The sequence below is a fragment of the Podarcis bocagei genome (genome assembly GCF_964188305.1).
Source record: "Podarcis bocagei genome assembly, chromosome: 16".
In the NCBI taxonomy this organism is placed as follows: Eukaryota; Metazoa; Chordata; class Lepidosauria; order Squamata; family Lacertidae; genus Podarcis; species Podarcis bocagei.
The window spans coordinates 31,763,717-31,779,443 of NC_138142.1; the positions used below are offsets into that span (position 1 = coordinate 31,763,717).

General features: G+C 46.5%; 1 protein-coding gene across 3 annotated transcripts in view; it reads right to left on the reverse strand.

The window, feature by feature from the left end:
• MACROD1 (mono-ADP ribosylhydrolase 1) overlaps positions 1-15,727 on the reverse strand; it is a 315,061-nt gene that overhangs the window by 294,640 nt on the left and 4,694 nt on the right. For all 3 annotated transcript variants that reach the window (XM_081174243.1, XM_081174241.1, XM_081174242.1), the window contains exons 2-3: positions 15,043-15,144; positions 13,767-13,886 (exon numbers count right to left, since the gene is read on the reverse strand). In XM_081174243.1, coding sequence (XP_081030369.1) covers positions 13,767-13,886; positions 15,043-15,144 — 222 coding nt within the window. The remainder of the gene's footprint in view (positions 1-13,766; positions 13,887-15,042; positions 15,145-15,727) is intronic.

Below are 15,727 nucleotides of genomic sequence, written 5' to 3' on the forward strand. Positions count from 1 at the left end.
TGCCTTGCAAGGGGTTAGACTAGATGACCCTCAGAGTCCCTACTACTGAACTCCATATACTAAGATCAGACCATCTTGCTCATGACAGTCTATGCCGGCTGGTAGTGGCTCTCCAGAGTTTCCAACAAAGTTCTCTCCCAAGCCCTAGCTGGAGACACCAGAGTTTGAAGCCTAGAAAGTCTTGTGTACTCTATCACTAAGGCAGAGGTTGCAAATATGGTTGCCTCAAGCTGTTTTGGGACTACAACTCCCATCCCCTAACCATTGGGCTATGCTGGCTGAGGCTGATGGGAGCTGGAGTCCAGCATGTTGGCTCTCTCCAGCCCTTCCCCACAAAAAATAACCAAACCCGTGTATGTACCAACAAAAGCTGAAATCTGCACGGTGGCGGCAGCAGTGTGTAACTCAGTCACAGAGACCTGCTCTGCATGTAGAAGGTCTCAAATTGAATCCCTAGCATCTCCAGCTCATCAGGTGATAGGAAAGACTCTTTTCTGCCAAAGATCCTGGACAGCCACTATCAGTCAAGAAGACTACACTGGACAAATTATCTGACCTACTGCAAGGCAGCTTCCTATGCTAGGGCCTGGAGCAGAGCACTCCACTGCCTCTGAACCAGCTTGCACACCTTGAGCTTTGCCTGTGCTTCTAACCGGACACTGAGAAGCACAAGGACTGTAGCATAGACAGAGCTGGCCCCACACAAGGACTGGGCTTTGGCAGGGGGACCCAATTCAGGAGCCACCAACTCATGGGGCTCCCCCACATGGCCACCATGCTACGGTTTGGCATAAAGCCTAACAGTTTAGAGGCTCCCCCCACCTTCCCCGCCATCAGATGGTCACGTGGCCACCAGCTGCAAACAAGGAGCCGCTAAGCGAGGCTCGGGGAGTGTTAAGCCAGCTGTCAGGCGTGGTTCCGTTTAGCACCACCGAAGCAGGCTTGACAGGGGCTTTTCAGATGCATTTTGTAGCCGCCAGACTGCAGCAGGCTGGTGTACAGACAGAAAGGCCCTGCTGTTTTTGCAAGGAGGCTTCGCATACGGTGCCTGTCTCCAAGGATATCTGGCAAGGGAAGTGTTGATTTTTATTATTTTTTTAAGCCTAGCTGTTCCTTCAGTCTCCTCAGACTGAGACACTTGCAGGCGGCCGCCAGGTATTTTTTGCAGATCCATCCCTCGAAGATCCGTTCCACAAGGCAAGGGAAGTCTTTGTCACATCCGTGGAGGAGGAGCATTTCTTTTCTCTTCTCCCCCTCGCCCCAAATCGAACATTTTGCGCAAGAACTGGGTAGAAAACCAAAAATTATCAAAACAGTTCTTTGGTGCAAAGCAAAAGGAGGAAGGTGGGCTCTTATTTTTAGAAATGGGTGCCAGCATGTCGGCCACATTGTGTTGGGACGCATACAAAGGCGTGAGTCAGAGGCCGGGTGAAGGTTAAAATGTGGGAGATGGAGAGAAGAGAGGTTGACGCCCCAGCAAACAAAAGACTTTAAATAAGCAAAATGTATTGAAATTCATAAAGAATCTTCTTGTTGTTGCTGTTTTCAAGTGCCAAGATTTGTTTTCGAACGATACATTTGTTGAGCTTGATCTGACACTCTTGAACTCTTTCCACCTTTAGGGAATAAAATAAGAGAACCAAAATAGTGCAGGCCTACTTTGCACATCATGCTAAGCCAAACCAAGACTTAGCATGAATGCAGGAGCATGTGGGCTCCGTGAAAGGAGATCAAAGCACCTTTGCTCCTCCCCAGTCATTCTGCTCCTGTGCTGAAACCAGGCTTGCACTGCATCAGGTGTGGGAACGCTTTAGCCCTCCAGATGCTGAACTGCAACTCCCATCAGCCCCAGAAAGCATGATGGGAGTTGTAGTTCAGCAGTACCTGGAAGACCAAAGGTACCCCACCCCTGTACTTATGGCTTAGCTCAGTGTACCACTGCAAAAGAACCATCAGGGAGGAGCAAAGCAAACTCAAGAATTAGAGATGGATGAACCTATCCATTTCATCAGCCGTTTTCAGTTTCTCATTTTTCCAATCTTAACTTCAGCTTGTCTTGTTTCCACATAAGTTTTAGATTACTTTTCTACGTTTGCACAAGAATGCACTTGGGTATGTTTATTTTCACTAATGTACTCATTTCTGTGTGCACTCCCACCAATTCACCCATTTTTGTGCAAGTCTTTTGGTTGGAGAACCGCATCACAAAATTTAAATAAGTGTGAATTCTGAAGGATAGCTGTGTTTTCTTTCACCTATTGGTTTGTGAAGTGCAAATTAGGCAGGCTCAACCTTAATGTGTGGAATGTGAACAAATTCTCTCTTCCTATTCCCCTAGCAGGAAAAAGTGGGTACTATTGCTATTATTACTATATATTTATTTATGCCTCACCTTTCCCCCTGACAGATACAGCTGTCTGGGTTCTTCCTCCATTGTCAGAGGCAGTGTGTGTCTGAATACCAGTTGCTGGGAATTGCAAGTACAGAGAATACTACTGCATTCAGATTCTGCTTGCAGGCTTCCCAGAGGCATCATGTTAGCCACTGTGAGAACAGGTTGCTGAACTAGATGGGCCTTTGGACTGACCCAGGAAGACTTTTTCTTATAATCTTATTCTCCAAATTCACCCCATATTTTTTTCCTTTAGGTGAAATTCAGTGACATCTCTAGAATGGACCAGTGTTCTCTTCTGACTTGGTTTCTACAGTAACAGGCAGGGACTTTGTCCAAGGAACAGAGGGGTGCCCTAAATTAGATTCACATCAGGGATGTCCCAAATAACAGCACACACACACTTCGAATGACTGGAAAGAACGCAATGTGTACCCATTTGTACACGGAAGCTGGCTTCTCCCAACACTCACCAATTATGCAAAGCAGGTCACGCAAGAGGCTGCTGACCGTTTGCTCAGCCTCCTCCTGTCCAACGAAGCTTCAACAGAATTCCTCCTTGCAGCAGCCACCCCATCAGAAAGCAGCCACGAGAAGGTGGTTTTAACGATATTTAAAATGTCCCTGTGAAATATAGCCCAGCGGTGACAATAAAAGGGAGCTGAGACAAGAGCCATCTGATGGGGAAGTGCTCCCGACTTAGCCATGCAGAAAGCTGCTGCAAATCTCTGCTTTTATGGCAATTTTTATAGCCAAAAGATGGAGAGAGACAGGAGGGGAGGAGGAGAGGGGGGTGGAATAGGAAATAGTGCAGCCCAGCCACACTTGTTGCAGCTTGCCTAGAGGTTGGAAAGAGAAGCCCAAAACCTGGAGAGGGAATCCCTGGGAAGGGAGCAAGGCTCTAGTGGAGAGGGGACCAAGATTCCCTGCCACATCCCAGAGCATTCAGTTATCCATGCAATTTCCTTAATTCTCTGCAAAACAAGTCCATATTGATAAGTCATCTGCCCATGCAAGGGAGCATAGCTGCTGTGAGACCAAACCTCAGCAGGTTGGGTTTTTTTAACCATGGCCCCCTTTGTCGAAAAACATGGTACATCTGGCACTCTTCCTGAAATAAAAGTTGGCCATGGCCAGGGATGGGGTGGGAGCAGGAAGCGTAGCCTCCATCCATCCAGTTCCTTGTAATACCACCTCTCCCTCTTGCAATCCCCCCACGCCAAGCGCAGAGTTGTCTGTAGCACATCCTCTTCCGCAGCACTGAAACCCTTCTTTCCTCTTCCTGCCAGGCACAGCGCCCAGCTTGCTCTCTTGTTAACAGCACTCATTAAAATGGAACAAAGGCTCAAATGCCACCAAGGTTGCTGACACGACACCCGCTCTCCAAAGAGGGGGAGGGAAGCAACCACCACTGTTACTTACCACTTCATGAAAACAGAGAAGGGAAGAAGGGATGGGAAGATAAAGAGGCAGCTCAGGAACCCAACTCGGAAATGATTTCACTTGAGCTGTCTGTCTGCGTGTGCTGAGTAGTCCTGGACTCATCACTGATCCTTTTACAGGGAAGCCTCTTAAAGGCAGAAGCGCTCACTTTTGCATTTATTTAAGTATGCTTCATAGCTCACCTTTCTTCCCTGGCGGTCTCCCATCCAGGCCTTTTCAGTGGTGGCCCCGTTGCTTGTGAAGTGCTCTCCCCAGGGAAGATTGCTTGGCTTATCTTTCCCTATGATTTTTCTCTTTACACAGGCTTTTGGCCCTCAAGTTGAAGGGTGGCGTTGTGGCTTCTTTTAGTGGAGTTGGATCTGTTAAGTCTTGCCTTTTCTCAGTGTAGCTGTGCTTCTAATATTTTTTAATATTAATTGGTTTTAATATGAGTCATTGGGGGTCACTCTGTGAGGAACTAACAGAAAGAAAGAAAGAAAGAAAGAAAGAAAGAAAGAAAGAAAGAAAGAAAGAAAGAAAGAAAGAAAGAGTTTGTACCACTGGTGGCTGGATCCTCATTTTCTCCCATCCCATGCAGGTAAGGTTTGACAGCTGTCAATCACCTGATGTTACAATGGTATCCGGTGGTCTGTTTTTGCCCTATTTGAACTCAAGCTGTACAGGCAAAGTCATCACACAGTGCAACTCCTGGCAATCAGCTGATTGCCTCTGGGCTTGCAAAGCACAGTGCCTGGGGCTGTCCAAGGGGCTTGGTGGGTCTAATCAGGTCCGTAGGCCAGAGGTTCCTGGCCACTCCTATATCACATGTCCTCAGCAAAATGTAATGCTGCAAGACGACAATGGATCCATCTAGTCTAGCATCTTATATCCCACAGTGGCCAACCAGACACCTCCGAGAAGCCCACAAGCAGATCCCAAAGGCAAGAGCCCTCTTTTGTCACTGATCTCCAGCAACTGGAATTCGGAGGTAGACTACCCCAGACCATGGAAGATGAAAGCAACCGAGAGGCTTGCAGAGGAAGTCTGTCTGGGTCTATCAAATCTCATTTTAAAGCCATCTAGAGTGGCAGCTAGCAACACATCCTGGGGCAGGGAACTTTACATGTTAGTTATGCATTGTTGCGAGAAAGTATTTTTTATTTTGTCTGTCCTGAATTGACTTTCATTGGCTTCCCTCAAGCTCTTGTACTACAAAGAGAGGGACAAAAAACACACACAACATCTCTCCAAACACTTTATCCACACCATGGGCTGTATTAAACTCACTTCTGTTCAGAGTAGACCCACTGAAATGAAAGAGCCCAAGTCACGTCATGATCATTGGTTTCAGTGGGTCTATGCCGAGTAAGAACTTATTCACACTTCATCTTGTTTCGCTCCTTTCCCCCTGAGAAAACAGCTCTGTAGCAGAGCAAACAGCAATTCGGGTTTTCTGTGGATTGGCGTTTGCTCCGATTCAGCACTAAAAAGTGGGTTTTCCCTGGGAAAGGAGCAGGGCCAGGGGAAAACCACTTGTACCTGTTATTTGTAGGCACAGGACAAGTGGAAGGGTGGACCAGCCCTAATATTAACACTGGATACAAACCACATGCATAGCTCCCTCTAATGGTGAACTCAGGTGGTGAGGCCCAACAGGATTAGAGACAAAATGGGACCACAGAGAAAGAGAAGAAAGAAGACTGAGCTATCAGCATGTCATCAGGGATAACACTGAGGTGCACAATCTGTTGCACAAGTTTGTGCTAGCACAGCTTTTCCATTGGATTCCTCTTTTGCACAGTGTTCAAAAATGCACCAGTCTTGGGCTAGCACAGACAGAGAATGCTGCACAGGGCAAAACAATAATCTGCTCACAGAATTGGTCCTTTACTGCTTGCGTCTTATGGGTTGTGTTGCAAAATTGTGGCAAATTTCTTAAAACCCTTCGTTAGGCTAGGTTCCTTTCTCTTTCAGAGATGGGCCCCTCAGCTATGCCCAGTCAGAACTCCATCCCTCTTAAAAAATATGACTATTTGTCATCTTCATTCAGGACCCTCGGAGGTACTGCAATAAATACATTTAATTAATCAAATTCAGAAAAGCAAGACAGTTAATCTATTAAGATCTCTCTCTTTTTTAAAAAGAGTTGACAGTAGGCAGGTTTGAAAGACGAAGTTAAGTAACAAATATTTCTTCCCCCAGTGGAAAGCAAGATCTGAGAATGTAATAAGAGCAGAAAGCCAGACCAAACACACACACACACACACACACACACACACACACACACACACACACACACACTAGCTCATGTGCTTATTCAGAAACTAGCCTTTTTGACCTTGGCTGCAAAGCCAGCAGGGTCCAGGGAGCAGGGTCTTGCGAGCGCCATGGGAGCATAAAGAGCTAGTGGTTTTATTTGCCAAGTCAGAAAGCCGGTTAAAATTATTCAATGCCATAAAAAGGGAGATAAAAATTGTCCATTAAAACTCCGCGCTGGAGAGCTCCCCCCACTCCCACCCCTTGACTCGCGCCATCAGATTGGTACTTTATATAACAGTCTCTTCTCAACGTAGACTGAGCAAGTCGCCCAACTCAAGAACTGCTCCAAGGAAGGGGAGAGAGTCTCTAAAAAGAACAGTACAGAGCAAAAAAAGAAAAAGACCCATAACAGATGCCGATGGGTAGATTCCTGCTTTATTAAGCAGGAATCGTCAGAAGTGAAGTGCCAGGCTAGAAGGAACTACCAGGCACTGCGAGTCCAATTGTCGCCAGATCTGCTTTTAGAAAACCATGAGATGCGTTTTTAAAATAGTCCCTATATAGCTCAGGCCTCGCCATCTGGCCCTCAGGCCTCTCCCCAGGCCACACGCTGCTCTGTGTTGTCCTTTGAACGCTTTTGCCTGGATGAAAAGCGTCCTTGAACTGTGTTAATGCCTCTCGCTTGCCTGGATGAAGGATGTGTGAGTGTTTATGCAGGTCCCACATACCTTTTTCTGCCCACACTTGCCCCTACCCACCTCAACAAGCAGTCCCTGGAAGGTTGCCCACAAAGCATTGTGGCTCTCAGTCCGAAAAAAGGTTCCCCACCATGAGACCTAAGGGAAAGTTAGCACCTGGGGGGCAGCTTTGTATCAGTTCTTCCTCCTGTTCATGCAGCAAGGAATGAGGGAGGTGAGGCAGTCCCCAGTTAGTTCTGTGGGTGGGAGAGTGCTAAAGGTCAAGAAGTTTCAAGACGTATGACCGGAGCGCTAATTGGGAAGAAAAAATGATACTCCAGCACTAGTGATGGATTTAGCTGCATCCACACCAAGAGAGCAACTACAGAAGAGGAGAGCATCCTCTTTGAGGGTTTTTTTGCCTAGCTGGAATGTACCCTTGAACTCTGATAAGTTTTTTTGCTTGTCAGGATGGAAGGTGTGCAGAAACTAGCCTACTGTACAAAGCAAAACAAGAACAAAAACTCTTGTTCTGCTCACTTTTGCCTCTGGCTCAGCCCACCACCAGCATGTGGTTCTCCAGAAGGGAATGTGGCCCCTCAAGATTCCCAACCCTGGTTTAGAGCTTGAGGCGCACACTTGGGCCAAGCTTATCCCTCAGACCTGTTCTTTTGGGGTTCCATCATCCCTCCTCCTAGGGCAAGCAATAGATTTCCCTCCTTAAGGCATACCCACCAAGTCTTGTGATACCTTACAGGCTAGCCTAATGCCCTGCCTTTAGGAATCTCACATTTAACTTTCACTTTTCTCCAGGGTGATAAAGATACTAGTTGGAGGGCAGCTGTCAGGATCGCTGTGTGTGCCAAATTCTCAATATGCAACAGGGGTGGTGAATATTTTTCAGCCCAAGGGCCCCATTCCCTCAGGAGCAACCTTCTGGGGGCCACATACCAGTGGTGGGCAGGGCCAGAGGCAAAAGTGGACAGAGCAGTAGATGTGATTTACCTTTGTAGGTTACATTCCAGCCATACAAAACTCAGAAGCTTCTACGCACACCAGCACCACACCACACCTCTCCATCCAGCAAAGCAAGAGGCATTACTTATTGCATTTATATTCCACCTTTTCTATCCAAGGAGTTCAAGGTGGCACACGTTTCTCCTCCCCATTGAATCCCCACAGCAACCCTGTGAAGTAGGGCAAGGTCACCTAGTGAACTTCATGGCCAAGTGGGAATTTGAACCCTGGTCTCCCAGGTCCTACTCTAATTTTCTAACCACTGCACAGTGCTCACCCTTATGAACATTATCACAGTTCAAGGACATGTTCTAGCCAAGCAAAACAGCTCAGGGGTATGTGGCCTGTAGAGGGTGTCTCAAGGGCCAAACAGAGGTCTGCAGGGCCACATTTGCCCTCCGGACCAGAGGTTCTCCACACTTGCAATGCAACCACTCCCATTTACTGGCTCCAGCTCAGGTAGCTTGGAAGCTTTAACAAAACGAAGCACATACAAGCTTCCCCAAGGCTGGTGCTGGCTCAGCTCCGGCCTCCTTTCCTGCTGCCCGAGCAGAAGCAAAGCGTTTGCAAGCAAACTGGACTGCCAAAGTGACAGGTGAAGCGATTTACACTGACAGTTCGGCATCGTAATATCTGCCTGGAGCTTTGTCTCCTGCACTTTGCAGTCCCATAACTATTGTCGTTATAAGGCGGCCATTCATAATACCAAGGATACACAGCGGCTCGATCCATTCATCTACTCGTAAAGTACTCAGTTGGGAGAGGAAGGCTCTGATCATTCTACCAGCTGCTTGCCTGCAGAACCTGTATATATATATTAGAAGTAATGTCGCCATGGTCCCAGGAATACCCACATAAAAGCAAAGGAGCTGGATGTGCCACCAGGTGAGTCTGGGGAAGTGCCACAGTTCAGTGGCAGAGCATCTGTTTTGCATGCAGAAGGTCCCAGGGCCCAACTCCCTGTGGCGTCTCCAGGCAGGGCCGGGAATGCCAGCTGCCTGAAACCCTGGAGAGCCACTGCCATATCAGTATAGACAATGCCGACCTAGACAGACCAATGACCTGATTTCATGTAAGGCAGCTGGCTATGTATGCACAGGGAACAACTATAGCTCCATGGCAGGGAATCTGATTTACATGCAGAAAGTCCCAGTTCAATCCCCAACATCTCCAGGTAGGACCAGAAAAGAGTCCTGCCTAAAATCCTGGGAAGCCACTGCCAAGGGGCTCCCAACTGGTGTTCAAGGTCAGTGGTTCTCAACTAGTGGTCTGTGGACCCCAAGGCGTCCACATAACCCACCCAGCGGGTCCGTGGCACCATTCATTTAATAAAAACTACTACAGAGACATCAAAATTTTCAAAAGTAGGGGGTCTATGGCTTGGCTTTTGAAAAACAGGGGCTCTGCAGTAGCTAATTGGGAACCACTGGGGTGGGCAATACTAAGCTATATTAACTCTGTGTAAGGCAGAAAGTCTTTATTCCCACTCCCTGTCTGTGACTTATGAGGGAAGTGTGGGAAATACCATCCCTCCAAAGAAGGCCAAGAAGTTCCAGGACTTGAGAGCCGACTTTTCATGTATTGTTATGTGGTATGTCTACATGTGCGCATACACACACATATCCACTCCTGCACAAAAGCAACAGATTACTGAAACCGCACCCAGAACAAACAGAGCCTTCCCCAACCTTGTGTCCTCCAGAAGTTTTGGACTACAACTCCCATCACCCCTAACCATTGGTCATGCTGGCCGGAGGTAATGGGTGTCCAAGCCATCTGAAGGCACCAGGCTGCAAAAGGTTGGTCTATTGCTATTAGGGATGGGGAAGAAATTTAATTACGTGAACATTTTAATATCTAATACGCACTTTCCCAAGCAATGCAAAAACTGAAATGAAATGACCCTTCAAAATTCACACTTCTCTGAATTTTGCAGTGCAGCTCTCCATTCAAATAATGCGTACAAAAAAAATTGTTTTCAGGAAAAATATGTGTTAAAATGCATATATTAGGGAAAATAACATACAAATACACATTATATTAGTCAAAACTGCATGGAAAGATGTGTGTGTTAGGGAAAATGTGTGCTAAACTGCTGATGAACTAGGACAGAGTTGAAACCTGGGTCTCCTGCTTGGAGGAGCAGGGCTCCACCCCTAGCATATCTCTGCACCACCAGAGACACTGAGGAGCTGTAGGATTCAGACATCTCCATCCCAGAACCAGAACTCCCCACAGCAATTTCCACAGCAATTTCGTCGGTTCCTAGCCGGTTCTGGGACTCTCCACTCCCAACTGAAAGGAGATCACTCCCGGGGCATAGGAGCAGAGGAGGCAGCAAAGCAGGCCGGAGTTTCACAGCCTCTAGCAAAAGTGCCAGGCTAGCTATACAGAAGGAACTTTTGGTTATGTACAGCACTTTGCACCCTTATTTTATCTTTACTGCTTTTCACAAAAAGATGCCTCAAAGCAACTTACACAGTATAATAAACATTAAAAACCAACTATTTAAAACAACAGCCAGAACAAACTACTCAAGAATACCCATCCATAAATAAGTATAAAAAAGATGGATTCTACCTACTCCACCCCAAGATTAACACTATAAAAACAGGCCGAAAGTGAACACTACGATCCAATTTAACAGCCAAATGGCTGAGTAAACGACATTCCCACATATAAAATACAAACCCCTGTATGCAGAAAACTAGCCTATCAGCAAAAATGTCCCTAGCCTGGTCTTCTATAGCTTATCATTCCCATGCAACGGTGGGGACTTACAAGGCTCTTTGCTAAATAAATAATCAAGCCGCCTTCTCGCCGCCTTCTGCTTCAGGGTATCTGTTTGACACTGCAGGTGCCAGGGAGCCAGTCCAAAACCAAATGGTGACCCAGGCTAAGAAGTCTCTTTGGCACCCCTCTTCTTATGAGCACACTTTTTAAAATTGCATTTATTGCTCATTTCATGACTTGGATGCACAATCTGCATGCCTGATTTATCCCTGTCATATAAAGACAATTAAACCTGCCTGCATGGATCTGATCGCAATTAACTCACATACAGACCATGTGTTAAATAGGCACCAATGCCTATGTGCCAACAAAGAACAATTAAAAAAAAAGACTAATGCAAAAGCAATCATCGCCAAGCAGATCAGCATCGCCAGCTTTAGAGACAAAGGTGAACTGTTTATAAAAATTTGTTTCACGCACAGTCCCACCAAGCCCATCACACAACCAGCCCTCAAATCTAGCCCCAGCAGGCAGTTTGGGACCAAGCCAGGTCCAGTGCCAGCAGACAGTAAGATTGGGCACTGGCTGAGGGCTCCAGTAGGTCAAAGGGGACCCTCACTGGCCACACAGCCACTTAACACTCTGCAAGGGACACCGGACAGCATTGTCGCTTTTGAGCAGGAACCAACCTTGGCTCCCAGTTGCCGTGGCCACCTGCCATTTTAATTTACCCAAAATGCAATGCCCTTCACAGATCTGTAAAATCTCTTCATGGATCCATGATCTGGACAGAAGCTTTGATCTATAGACCAGAGCATTGCACACTGGGTACAGTTAAGAAAGCAGGCAGCCACAAGGGATTGGGAACTTAGCTTGGCTTTCATTGAAAAGCAGCGGGGCTCCCCATCTGCTGCTGCAACACCATTCAGGGGCACAGCAAGGAGAGCAGGAAGTAATGGGCTGCTGCTGTGGCAATGACAGAAACAAAACATAGTGTGACCACATTGGGACATATGGATGTGTGCTGAGAGCGCCCTGAAGTCTCGCACCAGCACCCGTCAGCCCCAGCCAGCATGGTCAATGGTCAGAGGCACTGAACTACATCTCCCACCAGCACCTGGAAGGTCCCTCAATTCCCCACCTGGACCTCTTCTCACAGAGTCCCACCATCCACCCACAGCCTTGCTGTCTGTTGAAGACATTAAACCACTACAAATCACATCTGCCAAGAGCTGCCTTGGACGCACTTGATTCTTTCTAGGGCACCAAGGTTAACAAGAAATAAAAATTCCGCCTGATTCTCTTGCCTGCACGCCACAGACCACCCTGCCTTTCCCAAGATGCAGCATCGCTCATCTCCCCTCACCCCCAACCATCCTAGCATGAACTGAGTGGCTACAACAGCAGCAAGCGGTTCCTGGCCTCGATCCGTGCAGGTAATTACTCACAGCTAATGATAATTATCGGGCCTCCTAGAATTTAATGGACACGTATTATAGTCCTACTTGCGACTTTACATATGAATTAAGCACATATGGGCTTCATGATGCACAGAGGCAGGATTTATGAAGCGCCAACAAAACCCCTTGTTAGCAAAGACTTTTATTCCACTAATAAACAGCTTGATTTATTGAGGTAGGGAAATTAATACTGGGGGCAGCCCCACAAACCATGGAGCTTTGGCGCCCTCTTGTGTAAGTTGCTGGGAACAACAACTAGGCCATGCAAACCTCAAACATTTCTGCGCTTAGAGTTTGCCGAGGCTTAAAAATACCTTCCTTTCCCACATCCTACAGCAACTGAGCCCATAACTGAGCCTAAGCATGTGTAATTGGAACCATCGAATATTCTTTTCCTGTTTTTCCCCTTCCTGCATGGATTTTTGACTGTAAGCTCTTCAGGGCAGGGGCCTGTCCTCCTTTACTCTGTAAAGCGCCAAGTACACTGATGGTGCTATATCCACAAATAACGACAGTAATTCAAATGCTGACTCAGTCATGTGTCTTGTAATCTCTTGAACCCCTTATTCAGGTGAACTGGCTATTACACATAGCTCACACATAATATTTTTATACATACGTATTTTATATAATTTTAAAACACCTATTTTAACTTTTATTAAACCCAATACCCATTTCATTGACTCATTTTTATAACACCACACATTTTTTGAGTTGAAAAACCAATCGGCACTATGCACAGCCAAGTACCACCACCAGTTTTACTAGAGCATAATGCATGTTAATGAACATCTAAGAGCTACACACAGACCCCTTGTAAATATTACTTCCCTTCCTCATTTGTGGCCTGTTGTGTATATAATTCAGCTCATCCAGCGCAGCCAGATACTGCAGTCTAATATAAGTAGGGGGCCAATTCAAGCCCACTTCCTCTTTTGCTTCACAAAATGTTCTGTTTAACTAAGCCAGTGCCAACCTAGAGAAGCAGCTTCTTTCTCCTAAATTCTTCCACACATTATTCTCATCCAACACTGTTTCCTATACTTGAAAAGGGGTTCTGTTCAAAACTTGGAAGTTCACACTTAGTGTTTGTTAACCTTAGCTGGTAACTTTAAAACCAAGGACAAACTTCTAGAGCGTTTTAAAGCAGGGCTGTGAAAAGCATCATTTCCCATTACGTACACCCCTACAGTATTTCTTTTTGTTTCCTATCAAGTTAAACAGGTTTCAAAAGAACACAAAAACCTACCCAACCTGTTTAACCAGAGACAAAAATGAGAAGAGCGCACACATCACAAACAATACATCTTTCAAATGACCTTCAACTCTAATGTCTTTCTGCAATCCCAAAAGTATTAGCTGTTCTGTAAATCAGCTATGAGGATTGGAGCCTGGCCATTTTTGAGGTTAAGAGGATGGTACGATTAGAAGCCTTGTTGCCAGTGAAGTACATGAGGAATGTGGGAATGGGTGCCCTTTTAGATGTTGTTGGAACACAACTCCCATCCCCCTTGCCACTAGCCATGGTTGCTGGGGCTGATGGGAGTTGCAGTCCACCAACAACTAGAGGGCCACCGTCCTGGTCTACACATTCATTTCTTGCATTCCACCATCAAGGAATGAGAAGCACTGCAAAAACCAGCAAGGCTTGTGTGATCTCTCTGCCATTTTCAGTTTTCACAAATTGGAGCAGCAAGGCTACCCCATAAGACCAACAGACAGTGCCTGGCATGTGAGTTATAAAAGGCTACTAATAAGCTAAAACCAATCTCAACCACAGTCAACAAAAGAGCCAAACTCACTCACCAGCGTTGACAATTGCATCCACCTCCAGCTTGGTGATGTCACCACGGAAGAGAGAGATCTTCTCATTCAGATGGTTATCCTTGGGGAACAAAGACTCTTCAGGCTGCTTAACCCGGGCGCCTGGCATCAAGAAGACAAGGGGGAGAGACTGCACATTTTAAAGGCTGCCTTTATGTCAAATTGGACTATTAGTCCATCTAACTCAGCATGGCCTACAACAGGGGTAGGGAACATTGTGCCCTCGGGTGTTAGCACCCCAAGCTCCCATCAGCCCCAGCCAGAATGACCAATAGTCAGGGATTATGGGAGCTGTAGTCCAGCAACATCTAAAACGGGCTGCAATGGCTACCTCTCAAGGCTCTCCAGTCCTGCCTGGAGAAGCTGGGTATTGAACCTGGGACCTTGGGTATTGCAAAGAATATGCACTGTTTGAAGTCTTAGAAAGCTGCTGCCAATCAGGGAAGACCACTGGCCTGCAGGTCTCTCCACAACATCCACCTGTCCAACACCTGATGCCAAGTGTGTGGAAAGTAAAAAAGGTATGGGCTGGGCCAAAGTGGGTTTGCAGACAACACCAGTTAGCTGATGATGATCCCCCACCCTCTGCAAAAAAAGCCCATTGCAAGCACTGGCAATTAGCTAATCATCAGGGCTTCTGTGCACAGTGCCATGCAAAAATGAGTCATTGTGATGTCAGGTGATGGACAGGTAGGCAACCCCACTCACCTGCCAAACCTGACCTGTTTCGGAGGAAGAAAAGGATCTGGCCTGCAAGTCGGACCCAGTTCCCTACCCCTGCCATAGACTAAATGAGCCAGCAGCCTGACATGGTATAATAAACAACAACAACCCCCCACCCATCTGGCTGGATTGCCACAGCCACTCTGGGCAGCTTCCAACACATATGAAAACATAATATCACATCAAACATTAAAAACTTCTAGATACAGGGCTGCCTCCAGATGTCTTCTAAAAGTTATTTATCTCCTTGACATCTGATGGGAGGACGTTCCACAGGGCACGTGCCACTACCGAGAAGGTCCTCTGCCTGGTTCCCTGTAACTTCTGAGGGAACTGCCAGAAGGCCCTCAGAGCTGAACCTGTGTCTAGAAGCTTTCTATGTTAACAGCTCTACAACACCCCCTTTCCTCAACCAAAGTCCACATTATCCTTGCCTTGAGTTTCTCCACGGGAGGTTGGGGGGGGGGGAGAGAAGCAACATGCCCATGCAATTATACTTAAGAAGAAAGAGCTTTAGAACAAAATAAAATCTCACTTTTGGCCATTTCTTTCCAGCTTGGTATTTGCTTCAGTTTGATGAAATCCCTGGTGAAATAATGCTCTCGCCTCTGCTTGTTATTCAAGCCTTTCAGAAATGCTGAACAGCAAATAAAAGGAGCAGGAGAAATAAAGAGGGGTTAGTAGGATAAAGACAAATATTGGCACAAAGTCTGAGGGGAAAGGACTCACAAAAATTCTGAGAGAAGGTCTTTCAGAGCAGTGATGCAACCATTATATTTTTGCCTCGTGGATGCTCAATGGAAACCTTCATTCTCCAGAATGATGGCAAAACCCTTTCGGAAAGTCTGCTTTATGGTGGAAACTACACACATATAAAAACTGTTCTAGGGTCACATTGTATATTAAAATGTTTTATTTGCAGGTGTATAACTGAGTCCTAAGTCAAGTACAAAGAATAAACGTAATTGCGCACACACCATACATTTAAAGCACATTTTCGCACCAAGGAATCATGGGAAGTGTAGCTTGTTGAGGGTGCTGGAACTGTAGCTCTGTGAGGGGCAAACTACAGCTTCCACGATTCTTTGTGAGTGGGGAAATGTGCTTTAAATGCATTGTGTGTATGCAGCCAAGGCAGGCATAGGCAAACTCGGTCCTCCAGATGTTTTGAGACTACAATTCCCATCATCCCTGACCACTGGTCCTGTTAGCTAGGGATG